This window comes from Bos indicus, chromosome 7 (genome assembly GCF_029378745.1).
Source record: "Bos indicus isolate NIAB-ARS_2022 breed Sahiwal x Tharparkar chromosome 7, NIAB-ARS_B.indTharparkar_mat_pri_1.0, whole genome shotgun sequence".
In the NCBI taxonomy this organism is placed as follows: Eukaryota; Metazoa; Chordata; class Mammalia; order Artiodactyla; family Bovidae; genus Bos; species Bos indicus.
In genome coordinates, this window is record NC_091766.1 from 94,700,404 (window position 1) to 94,712,893 (window position 12,490).

General features: G+C 45.7%; 1 protein-coding gene across 1 annotated transcript; it reads left to right on the forward strand.

Moving 5' to 3' along the window:
• The first annotated feature begins 356 nt into the window (after positions 1 to 356).
• On the forward strand, positions 357 to 2,918 carry GPR150 (G protein-coupled receptor 150). Its single transcript, XM_070794043.1, has one exon. The coding sequence runs from the start codon at positions 610 to 612 to the stop codon at positions 1,927 to 1,929; it is 1,320 nt and encodes a 439-aa protein (XP_070650144.1). The 5' UTR covers positions 357 to 609; the 3' UTR covers positions 1,930 to 2,918.
• The last annotated feature ends 9,572 nt before the right edge of the window (positions 2,919 to 12,490 follow it).

Consider the following 12,490-nt stretch of genomic DNA (forward strand, 5'->3'; position numbering starts at 1 on the left):
TCTTGTGTTCCTGTTTTTCCCACGCTAGTGCAGATCCATTGCATTTCAAATCTTTCTCTTTTTATTTTAATCAAAACCAGTGCCTTTTCTACTTTTTTTCCTGCTGCCAATCTAATACCATTTTGTGGGGTATAGCCTCAATTAGGACCTTCCTCCCCAGGGTGCTGGTCCAGGTTAACGATGGCCGGGCAAAGCGACCTTCTGTCTGGCTGTTCGTTGTTCGGTCTCTAAGTCGTGTCTGGCTGAGTTCTATGTAAACAGCCAACAGGAGAGGTTCCTAGAGCCCAGGGTTTTGCGACTCCCGCGAGGGCAGCGCGGGGCTGCGGCAGAGACTGGAAGGAGATCTACCCGGATTGGGAGGGGAGACGCGCAGAGGAAGGTGGAGAAGAGGGATCATGTGTGTTCCTCCAGTGTACAACCCCCATTTGAGTGACAAATGACGAGGACAACCTATAAAAACAACTAAGCGCAAAGCTGCCCGCATCCATCTCCCTCTTCGCGCGTGTGCGTTTTCAACTAACTTTGGGAACTCCGCGCAGCCTCTACTCCACCTCGGTTTCCCGCGCCCTGCCTGCCCTTTTTGGTACCTCCTCTTCCTCCAGGCAAAGGATGGAGGCTCCCTTCAGCCCCTCAACTCCGTCGCCGGCGCCCAACCTCTCCGTACCCATCTCGCTGGGCTGGGGTCTCAACCTGACTTCCGGACAGGGAGCCCCCGGACAAGAAGCCCCCATCCCAGGACCCCCGCCTCCATCACCTCCGCCGCCGTCCGGGCTGCCCAGCCGCCGCGTCCGCCTGGTCTTCCTGGGGGTTATCCTGGTGGTGACTGTGGCCGGCAACGCCACGGTGCTGTGTCGCCTGTGCGGCGGCGGCGGGCCCTGGGCGGGTCCCAAGCGTCGCAAGATGGACTTCCTGCTGGTGCAGCTGGCCCTGGCCGACCTGTACGCGGGCGGGGGCACCGCGCTGTCGCAGCTGGCTTGGGAACTCCTGGGCGAGCCGCGCCGGGCCGCGGGAGACCTGGCGTGCCGCTGCGTGCACCTCCTGCGGGCGTCCGGCCGCGCCGCCTCGGCCCACCTCGTGGCGCTCATAGCCCTCGAGCGCCAGCGCGCAGTGCGCCGTCCGCAGGGCCCGCCGCTGCCCGCGCGCGCCCTTGCCGCCCTGGGCTGGCTGCTGGCGCTGCTGCTGGCGCTGCCCGCCGCCTTCGTGGTGCGCGGGGGCGCCCCCTCGCCGCCGCCGCCCGCCCGCGCCTGGCCCGGGGAGCGCCGCTGCCACGACATCTTCACGCTACTGCCGCGCTGGCACCTGATGATCTACGCGCTCTACGAGGCCTTGGCGGGCTTCGCGGCGCCAGCCGCGGTCATGAGCGTCGCGGGCGGCCGCCTGCTCCGCACCTGGTGGCCGCGCCAGCCCCGAGCCCCATCCGCGGCGGCGGCGGCGGCACCCAGGTCGGCCAGTCCGGTCCAGGCCTCCGCGCCCAACGTGCTGCCGCGCGCCAAGGTGCAGAGCCTCAAGATGAGCCTGGTGCTGGCGCTGCTGTTCGTGGGGTGCCAGCTGCCCTACTTCGCGGCCCGGCTGGCGGCCACGTGGTCGTCTGGACCGGTGGGGGACTGGGAGACCGACGACCTGGCGGTGGCGCTGCGCCTCATGGGGGTGGCCAACAGCGCCCTCGATCCCTTCGTCTACCTGTTCTTCCAGGCGGGCGGCTGTCGGCTCCGGCGGCGCCTGCGGAGGCGCCTGGGCGCGCTGTGCTGCCCGCCGGAGGGAGTCGCGGAGGACGAGGAGGGGACCCGGGGCCACCAGGCGCTCCACCGCCACCGCTGGCCCCACCCGCATTACCACCACGCCCGGCGGGAGCAGCCCGAACAGGGTTACCTGCGCCCACCGCCGCCGCGCCCCCGGCCGCCGCCCTGCTCCTGCGAAAGCGTCTTCTAGGCTGTTCGATGGCCTGGGACGGGTCATCTGTTGCTGCGCCGCCGCCTCCGCGCAACAGGAGGCCGGCCCGGGTCTTTCTAGCTCACAGCCAGCAGGAGGGTCTCTGAGAGCCTCACCCTGAAGCTGCCCCTGCCCTCCACTCCCCTATTGTAATTTCTTTATGTATTGTTTACATTTTACACTTTTCCAGGTTTTCTCCTTTCCTTGTCACATGTCCCCCATTTGGAGACGAGAGAGTGACCCGTTGGGAATTTGAAAAATTGAAGTTAAGAGTTATTTTTGCAGTTCTTTTTTGCTCCCATAGTCTTCTGGCTAAGATCACTGGTTTTAGCTCAAGTGCCGAGCTCTCATTCTTTTATGTGCCACCCCCTGTTTTCACTTATTTGGGATAGTGTTTAACTGTACCTTCGGGACCAGAGAAGGCGCCTCTAGTTCCGGGAGGAATAGCCTCACATTGTTCTCCCTGGGGAGCCTGGAAACTGTACCGGTGATTCTATCAGAAATGTAATCTTGCTGTCACTTCAGAGCCACAGAGTATTTGTGAAATAAAAACATTTCCCACCAAGCAATTAGGACTTAAAAAAAAAAAAAAAAAAAAAAAAAAAACCATGGTACTGTGTTTTCTCAGGAGAAAAAAAAAAAATCAGCGTGGTCTTTGTTTTTAGTCTAGCTTCCACTTAGGAGAAGCTGGGATTGTAGGAGGGAGACATAAAAGCTTCCCTTGGAATCTTTCAAAGACGCCCAGTTTCTATAGGAAATGGTTCCTGTGTCCAGACCAGCCTCTACAGCTGCGATGCTGTGAACAGGTGGAGACTCTCAGCACAAAAACCCTAGCAGACTAGAGAAGGGAAGTACCTGGGTGCTGCATAGGGGAGAGGCTCAGTCCCAGGTGGAGCTTTAGGGAGACTGGCAGCTAGAAAGAAAGCTGCAACCTCCCAATGCTGCACGGATATATAAAACTCTCTCTCTCTCTCTCTTTTTTTTTTTTTTTAACAAAGGCAGTGTCTACTAATGTGGACTGCTGAGGACAAAGTCAAGGAGCAGATTTAGTCAGTGACCTCCTTCTCCTCCTAACTGTCCTTGGTTCTAGAGAGAAGTAGCAGCGCTGATGAACAAATATCCATGTGTTTACCAGTGTCTTTCATCTGAGAATCTGCAAGCTTTCCATTACAGTGTTTCGGGTTCCTGCACAAAGGCAGGACTAAGATTCAGAAAGAGGAAATGACTGGTAAAGTTCACTGGCGGAGCTAATGCTCTTTGAGGTCCTTCTTTGTTTTGATCATTGATGAATCTCACACTCTTAGACAATGTTTGATATATAGTACGCACCCAAAACACATTTGTTGATTAATCATCATATGAGTCAGGCATAGATAGACTGGAATAAAAGATTTACAAAAAGATATGTTCATTAAACTTGGCTTACCTCCCTCCAAAATCATGTCCAAAAATGTTATAGAGTTACAGATTTTCCTTCCCCTCTTTAATCCTTCTTATCCTGCTGAGGCATGCAATATACCAAGAATAAGACACCTAAAGAGAAAAGAACACAATTGTCTTCATGAACCTAAATCTAGGTTATAGCATTACTTTTATTCATTAATAAACACTTACTACTTATTTGTGCCAAGCAACCTGCTAGGCATTGGAGACGCTAAGGTGAATAAGACACATCTTTCCCTTAAAGACTTTGTAATCATATGTAGAAGACAATCTGACAAGTTCAGCACAAATACAGTCAGATGGAATTTAACAGGGGTTCCAGGCAGGGTGCCAGGGCACTGAGGAACATCTAACAACTTTGAGAGCCTGGAGAATAGGGGGGTGGCCCATCAGATGTGCATGCTAAGTTGCTTCAGTCCTGTCTGACTCTTTGTGACCCTATGGACTGCAGCCCAGCAGGATCCTCTGAACATGGGATCCTCCAGGCAAGAATACCGGAGTGGGTCACCATGCCCTCCTCCAGGGGATCTTCCCAACCCAGGGATCATTTCCTGCAGCCCCTGCATTGCAGGCAGATTCTTTATCATAGAGCCACTGGGGAATACTGAAAAGTATTCTATGCAGTTAAAAAGAGCTAGCCACACAGTAACATACAGCTAAAATAAGTAAACAAGACCTGTTACATAATTTGAAGCAGAAAGTATGTAGCAAACAGCCAGGAGTATAACTAAAACCACTGCTGCTGCTAAGTCGCTTCAGTCGTGCCCAACTCTGTGCGACCCCATAGACGGCAGCCCACTAGGCTCCTCCATCCATGGGATTTTCCAGGCAAGAGTACTGGAGTGGGGTGCCAGTGCCTTCTCCAAACAACTGGCTATAAATCATTTACTAAAAATACAACAGTCTAGCTCATTTGTGAAAGAGAAAATAGATTTAAAACATGTTTTTATCTAAGCCACTTCCTAGGAAACACTAAAGGAAGTAGAAAATTTGAGGAGTTTCTCTCTCATTCCTAAAATGTTCTGACTCAATTAAAGGGAAGATATTAATAAAATACAAATACAAATGAATAGTTTAATTAAGTGAAACATGTTTTGCAAAGTTGAGAGGCAATGTAACATGATGAAAAGGGCAGAGTCTTTGGAGTCTAAAGATGTGGACTTGTTTCATCTCTACAACATAGCAGCTTGTGACTTTGGTCTGTTTGCTGAATATTTTTGAGTCTTAGTTTTCTCATCAATACAATGATATTTTCATTACCCTACTTCTTAGGACTCATGTATGTAAAATACTTGATTGATGGGTAGGGGGATTGTCCTGCCAGCTTGTCTCTTTAGATTCACCCTAGTATTCAATATACCATAGCTATTGTTATTCTCCAGCTCTGGGCTGTGAGGAATAAAAGCCAGTTGAGTAATATTACCTGGAAGGAAGCAAGAGATCTTGGAGAATCTATGTAAGATGAATGCACTCAATGGTGCTACACGGTAATAGAGAAATCAGGCCTTTCAGCTGGTAGTATGCCCACAGTAATTGTCAGTTGCCTTCCTTGAATCCATTTTTTTCTTTTCTAGCTGTGCTCAGGTTCTTATTATCTATGCCTCTTATGAACAGTCATGTTTTTAGGGAAGCTGATTCCTCTCCCACTCCAAGACTGGGCCTTAATGAATCTAAGCACATCAAAATAAGTCCACCCCCACTTACCACCATGTCCTGCTCAGAAATGGTCATGTGATCCAGTTAAGATCAACGAGACTTGGGGGAAGGGTTGTTGAGGGACATCTAGGAAGGGGGTCCTTAACTCTTCTGAGAGAGCCATGGGAGCCAGCAAGCTCTCTCCATCTCTCTCCCACTGACATTAAATGAGGGAGCATGATGTGTGGCTGGTGGCTGGCAGTCCACCTCTCACCATGAGGGGCACCAGCTGTAAGATGAAGCCAATACAGGATACAGCAGGGTGACGAGATGAAAAGAACTTAAGATTCTTAATGACTTCACTGAGTTGTCATGTTAAACACCACTGAGGCACACCTTCTGCAGGTCCTGTTAAATAAACCTGTACATTTTCTTATTGCTCAAGGCAGTTAAACTAAATTTTCTGTTATTTGTAGCAGCAGGCAGCCTCTAAGTGAAGAAGTCTGGCAAGAAGAAGTATCTCATTTGATTCTCTTACTGTGTGTTATCAAAGAAATAGGAACATTCCAAGTGTAATTTTATATAGTTCATTAGCCAATAGGTATTGAGGGACTCATATTGGGCATAGTGGGACAGATGGAAGAAAATCAAAGATGTAACTCTTGTATTTTAAGAATTCATATTCTATGAAGAAATATAATTTTTATGTTAAGAACTTTATTGAGACATCTCAACCTGTAACTATTAATGTTAGAAAATTTGCAAATTCTTGCCATTGGTAATTTTACTGATTTATTTGTTCATTCATTCATCTTGGTATTTACTAATTAAAGATCTATCTTGTGCAAGATACTGTATCACTTATCACAGACATATATGTCATTTAAAGTTTAGGTTTTGGGTGGGAACTTAGGCCAACTATTACTATATTTTCTTTGACCAGATCTGGAAGTGACGACCCTAAATGTGCTGAGGTAGGGCTTCCCAGGTGGCTCAAGTGGTAAAGAATCCACCTGCCAATGCAGGAGATATGACTTTGATTCCCGGGTCCAGAAGATCCCCTGAAGTAAGAACCTGCTCCAGTATTCTTGCCTGAAAAATTACATGGACAGAGGGGTGTCAAAGAGTCAGACATGACTGAGTGACTGAGCGTGCACACATACGCACACACAGAGACACATATTACTGTACATTGGCCCCTAGAGAGTCACTGTTCTTGATATCCATCCCTTGTGTAATCTTTTCCCACAGAGTCTGGGTTTGGCCATGTGTCCTTGTTTGGCAATGGACATCAGCAGATGTTTCACAGACAAGCTCTTGATAAGCATTTATGCACAGGGCTTGCCTTCTCAGAAAAGCTGCATTGAGACAACCATGCCATGAAACAGCCAAGAATGAAAGATTACAGGGAGAGTAAAAGCCAGCTACTCAGCCATTCTAACGGGGCCCAGTTCCAGCTAACTGCACTCACATTAGTAAGCCCAGGGGAGAGCAAAGGGAGAGCTGCCATGCTAACCCACAGACTTGTGAGAAATAACAAATCATAGTGTTAGGGTGGTGTGCTTCACAGCAATTGATAACTAAAACCTGGGTGGAGTAGTAAAGTAGTGTTGAATGCATTAAAAATGAAAGTCAAAAGGCCCAGATATCATAAGACCTGGATTCTAGTCTCCTACCACGTGTCAAATTGGGATATTCAACTGCTTACCATATAATCTGATGAGGCTTCACACAAGCTTGAAGTGAGAGAACTCCAAGCTCAGGGAACAGAATTAGAGCCCCAGCTCTAATCCTTTTTCCAAAAGGTGAAATCTTCTATGGCCAAACCCTGGCAGTTCTGGGTATGGTTTTACTATCAAGGGACTATTGCCTGCCTTCAAAATGGTCATAGATAAACAATGGGGACTGCAACAATAATAACAGCTAAAATTTATTAAATAATTTCCATGAAGCTTGGCACTTTACAGGCATCAATTCATTTAACCCTCATAACAACTAAAAGAAAAGTATCATAACCACCTTCAATTTACAGATAAGGAAATGGGGGCTAAAAAGGATAACATGCCCAAGATCAAAAAGCTAGTAAGTGGCAGAGCTGTGGGGGTTTGTTTGTTTGGTTGGTTTTTTTTTCCTCATCATCTGCAAGCGGGGGACAGGGGTGATGGATGTGGGGTAAAAAAAATGGCTACCAGAAGAGTGAAATGTGTTTTAGAAAAACCAGTATATGATTATTTCAGAGAGTTTCATCATTTCAGCCTCTGAACTATCCAAGTGAAGAACTCACTTGCTAGGCATGGAGGAGACTGTCAGCTTTTCACTAAAATCTATTCTCCCCTTCTTAAGTGGCTATCCTGCCAGAGACTCCATTTCCCAGTCTCCCTTGCAGCTAGGTACATCTATGTAACATGTTGTTGGGAATGAAACGTGAGCAAAAGTGGCATGTGTGGCTTCCAGACTTGGGCCTTGAGACATAGGGCTTGTGCTCCTGCATGCTCTCTTCCCTCTTCCTATTGGTTGGAAGACGAGGTGACAGTCACATGAAGCGACAATGATCAGGTTCATCCATTTGGATGAGAACAACATCCTAGAGATTCCTTCAGAATCTTGTGGGGCGCAGACAACCTAAACTGGCCAGGGAGTTATGTGAGAGAAATATGTTTCTGTCTTCTTTAAGCCACTGAAATGTTTATTACAGCAACTAATATTTTGAGCTAAATTAGACAGAAATTAATATATTGATCTTGTACTAAATGAGACTAGGTTGGTTTTGCTCATTAGTTTTCTGTTCCCTAGGCCCCGTGTTTCCAGGGGAGTTTGGTGTGAATTTAAGCAGAACCAAGTCTAGAATGTGAAATCCTCAGAGATCTAAGATGGCTGAGCCAAATCATGCCTGTGGGATACATCTTATATTTTCTCCAAAAGAAGTCCCTAACCTCAGGAAACACTTCTTTTTTTCTAATCTAAAAGTTGAAAGTGTCAGAGAAACCTCATGTCTCTGGACATCAGTCCAGAAGCAGGGGTCCACAATGCGGCAGGCCTTCTGGGTGCCCACATTAACATTTCTTATTCTCTTTCCTACTAGAAGAATCTTGATTGTGTTCACAGGGCTGGAAATCATCTGAGTGCTTCCTCTTTACTTATATGTCTGATGCCTTGGCTGGGATGTTCAAAACTGGACTCATCAGGAACATCAGCCAAAGTGCCTGCATATTGCTCTCCATGTGGCTTTGGCTTTCCCATTGCATGATGGCCATAGAGTAGTCAAACTTCTCCATAGGCAGCTCAAGTCTCCAAGAGCAAGTGTTCTAGTGAATAAGCCCCATGGCTCTGTGCAGTCTTGTCTCAAAAGTCTCACAGAAGCATATCATCTGTGAAGCAGCCCCAAATCTGCCCAGATTCAAAGGCAGAGAACAGAAACCCTACCTTCTAAGGAATGAGGTGTCAAAGAATTTTTAGTTACATTTGAAAATTGCCACGCCATCCACCAGGATAATGTTATCCCTAGCTCTGGGATATATATCCAAGAGAACCAAGGTAATTCCAGTCTTCCTACTAGTTGATTGGTTTTGGACAATGAAACTAGAGGTAAGAGCTTCTGGGGGCCACTGGACAATCTGCTGTACTCTACCAATTCAAATGCTAATCTCATCCAGAAATATCCTCACAGGCACACAAAGAAATATTTAACCAAATATCTAGGCAGTCACAAGAAACTATGGGGTCTCCTTATAACTTAATCCCTACTAAGAATCATCAATTATGATGCGTATTTGTTTCTCTTCCTTAAGGTGCTCTAATGGATCTATCACTTCATCTAATTCTTTAAGCACAGAAGGATACAGACGATTGACAATTTAGCCTGTGCTATCATCATTAAGGTTACCCTAAGACAAAGGATTTGAGTAACACATACTGGATATTAAAGAATCACTGTGCAAGTTGTAACCTTCATTTCTCTGGCCAGTGAAGTCATACCATTGCTAAGAGCATTGGAACGGCCCCATTGTAAGTGATATAGCAAGCATTTCATCAGCTAGCTGGATGGAGCTTTTAACACATATTTTGAAATTTTTACTCTTTACTGAGCATTTATCAGAGTATATTTTTAAAATGAGAGCCTGCTCGAGGCCAACGTGTCCAAGTGTACTTTGTGAAGCACCAGATGCTTCCATATTAATCTATTTTAAAGGAAAAAAGAGTTTCCTAGTTAAACGTTTGGAACACTAGGTTAAATAGGTTTCCCTCTTCTTCTTTTTTTAAAAATTTTTATTATAAAGTAGATAGAAAACTTGAAAAATAACACAAAAGAACACCCACATATGCACCACTGAGATTCAGTAGTTGTTAACATTTTGCCTTCTTTGCTTTGATACATATTTTTTGTTGTTGATTTTGAATAACTTGAGACTTAGTTGCAGACATTATGACACCATTACACCTCACCTTTGAATACTTGAGTGTGCACCTCCTAAGACATTCTTGTATAACCATAAAGGCATCACCAAAAAATTAACCATAATTCCCTAGTATCACCTAATTACCCAGTCCAGATTCAAAACTTCCCTTTTGCCCTCAATATACTTGAACAGATTTTTTTCTTTTGAAGCAAAATAGAATTACATTTGACCATTATGTTTCTTTAGTCTCTTTTATTCTAAAATATTCTCACTGACCTGTAAAAAAAAAAAAAAGATACTGTGCTTTTGAAGAGACCAAGCCAGTTGACTCACGAGATATCACGCATTCTTAATTTTTCTGAGTATTTCCTCACAATACCTTCTAATTTGTTCCTCTCTTCCCAACCAGGTTTCTTTACTGTGGTACCTTTCAGAGTCCTCAACATGTTAATGGGCACCTTTTCTGAGCCTCTGTCATCACAATATCTCTTTGTCTGGGAAATGGCCCCACCTCCAACACACACATACACACACACACACTCAGTCCTCCAGCAGTCACATCTGGACTTCATAACTCCATCTTCAGGGCTACTACATCAAAATCACCTCCTAAAAGACTAGGGCAGGTATGACAAGAAGTTACAGAAATTTTGACAGATTTAAGAGGGGAAACTAGGAAAATTAGGGTGTATTAATGGTGAGTTTGAAAGAATTATAGTTGTTGTAGCGGTTCAGTCCAGTCACTCAGTCGTGCCCGACTCTTCACAATCCCATAGACAGCAGCATGCCAGGCCTCCCTGTCCATCACCAACTCCCAGAGCTTACTCAAACTCATGTCCATTGAGTTGGTAAGGGCATCCAACTATCTCATCCTCTGTCTTCCCCTTCTCCTCCCACCTTCAATCTTTCCCAGCATCAGGGTCTTTTCAAATGAGTCTTTTCTTCACATCAGGTGGCCAAATATTGGAGTTTCAGCTTCAGCATCAGTCCTTCCAATGAATATTCAGGATTGATTTCCCTTTAGGATGGACTGGTTGGATCTCCTTGCAGTCCTAGGGACTCTCAAGAGTCTTCTCCAACACCACAGTTCAAAAGCACCAATTCTTCGAGGCTCAGCTTTCTTTTTAGTCCAACTCTCACATCCATACATGACTATTGGAAAATCCATAGCCTTGACTAGATGGACTTTTGTTGGCAATGTAATGTCTCTGCGTTTTAATATGCTATCTAGGTTGGTCATAACTTTTCTTCCAATGAGTTACCATCTGCAGTGATTTTGGAGCCCCCCAAAAATAAAATCTGTCACTGTTTCCACAGTTTCCCCATCTATTTGCCATGAAGTGATGGGACCAGATGCCATGATCTTAAGTTTTCTGAATGTTGAGCTTTAAGCCAACTTTTCATTCTCCTCCTTCATTCTCCTCAAGAGACTCTTTAGTTCTTCTTTGCTTTCTGCCATCAGGGTGGTGTCATCTGCATATCTGAGGTTATTGATATTTCTCCTGGCAATCTTGATTCCAGCTTGTGCTTCCTCCAGCCCAGCATTTCTCATGATGTACTCTGCATATAAGTTAAATAAGCAGGGTGATGATATACAGCCTTGACGATCTCCTTTCCCTATTTGGAACCAGTCTGTTGTTCCATGTCCAGTTCTAACTGTTGCTTCCTGACCTGCATACAGATTTCTCAAGAGGCAGGTCAGGTGGTCTGGTATTCCCATCTCTTTCAGAATTTTCCACAGTTTATTGTGATCCACACAGTCAAAGGCTTTTGTGTAGTCAATAAAGCAGATATAGATATTTCTCTGGAATTCTCTTGCTGTTTTGATGATCCAGCAGATGTAGGCAATTTAATTTCTGGTTCCTCTGCCTTTTCTAAATCCAGCTTGAACATCTGGAAGTTCGCAGTTCATGTACTGCTGAAGCCTGGCTTGGAGAATTTTAAGCATTAGTTTCCTAGCATGTGAGATGAGTGTAATTGTGCGGTAGTTTGAGCATTCTTTGGCATTGCCTTTCTTTGGGATTGGGATGAAAACTGACCTTTTCCAGTCCTGTGGCCACTGCTGAGTTTTCCAAATTTGCTGGCATATTGAGTGCACCACTTTCACAGCATCATCATTTAGGATTTGAAATAGCTCAGCTGGAATTTCATCACCTCTGCTAGCTTTGTTCGTAGTGATTCTTCCTAAGGCCCACTTGACTTTGCATTCCAGGATGTCTGGCTCTAGGTGAGTGATCACACCATCGTGATTATCTGGGTTGTGAAGCTCTTTTTTGTACAGTTGTTCTGTGTATTCTTGCCACTTTGCCGGGAGCCAGCGTGAGGAACTCCGCCCGTAGCAAAGGTCATAAGGAAGGAGGCTCGGCATATGCAAAGGCGGGATCAAGCCTCAGGAGTCCCCCTGGAAATTCTCGAGCATCTACCCCCAAACCAGAGTCTGCCTACTTTACTGCTTTGTGCTCTCACCTACACCTCTGACTTTACGGGGGGCTGTCCCCCACCACCTCTTTCTGAACAAGAGTTAACTTACAGCTCCAGTTAATAAAGTTCCTGGGCGTAACAAGAGTGTTTCAACCTACAAACTCCTTTGGAAGTCCTCTAGCCTGCCTGAATAGGTTCTTCTGGCCACATGTGATTGTTCAGAGCCTCCCAACTGTGAGAGACATGAGATGTTCTAAACTGTCTAAATACAGATTCCTTTGAGCAGTTAAAAGATTGATTATAAATTGTGTTGGTGAAGGGTTTTTCACTTTTTGGGCCAATGTTTGCTGCTAAGTTTCAATATCCCTTACCTACTGTGTCCCTGGGAGTGTATTGATTAATATAATTGGTGTATAGGAATGTAAGTAGTAGCTTTAATGTTTGTAACCTTGGACCCTTGTAACAAGGGACCCTTGTAACCTTGGACCCCTAATTCTTTTCTTGTTATAGCCCACCACACCTTTGCCCTATAGGAATGCAACTTTATCTAATGCTTTCAGAGGGTGGCGCCTGACTTTAGAATAATCACCTTTAGAGAAAAATAAGTTTTCTGAAGAAAGGATCTTAAAATGTTGACAAGCCCCCTGGCCAGAAGATGATGTAAA

Coding starts and splice junctions, on each gene's coding strand:
- GPR150 (XM_070794043.1), top strand. CDS start 610: ATGGAGGCTCCCTTCAGCCCCTCAACTCCGTCGCCGGCGCCCAACCTC.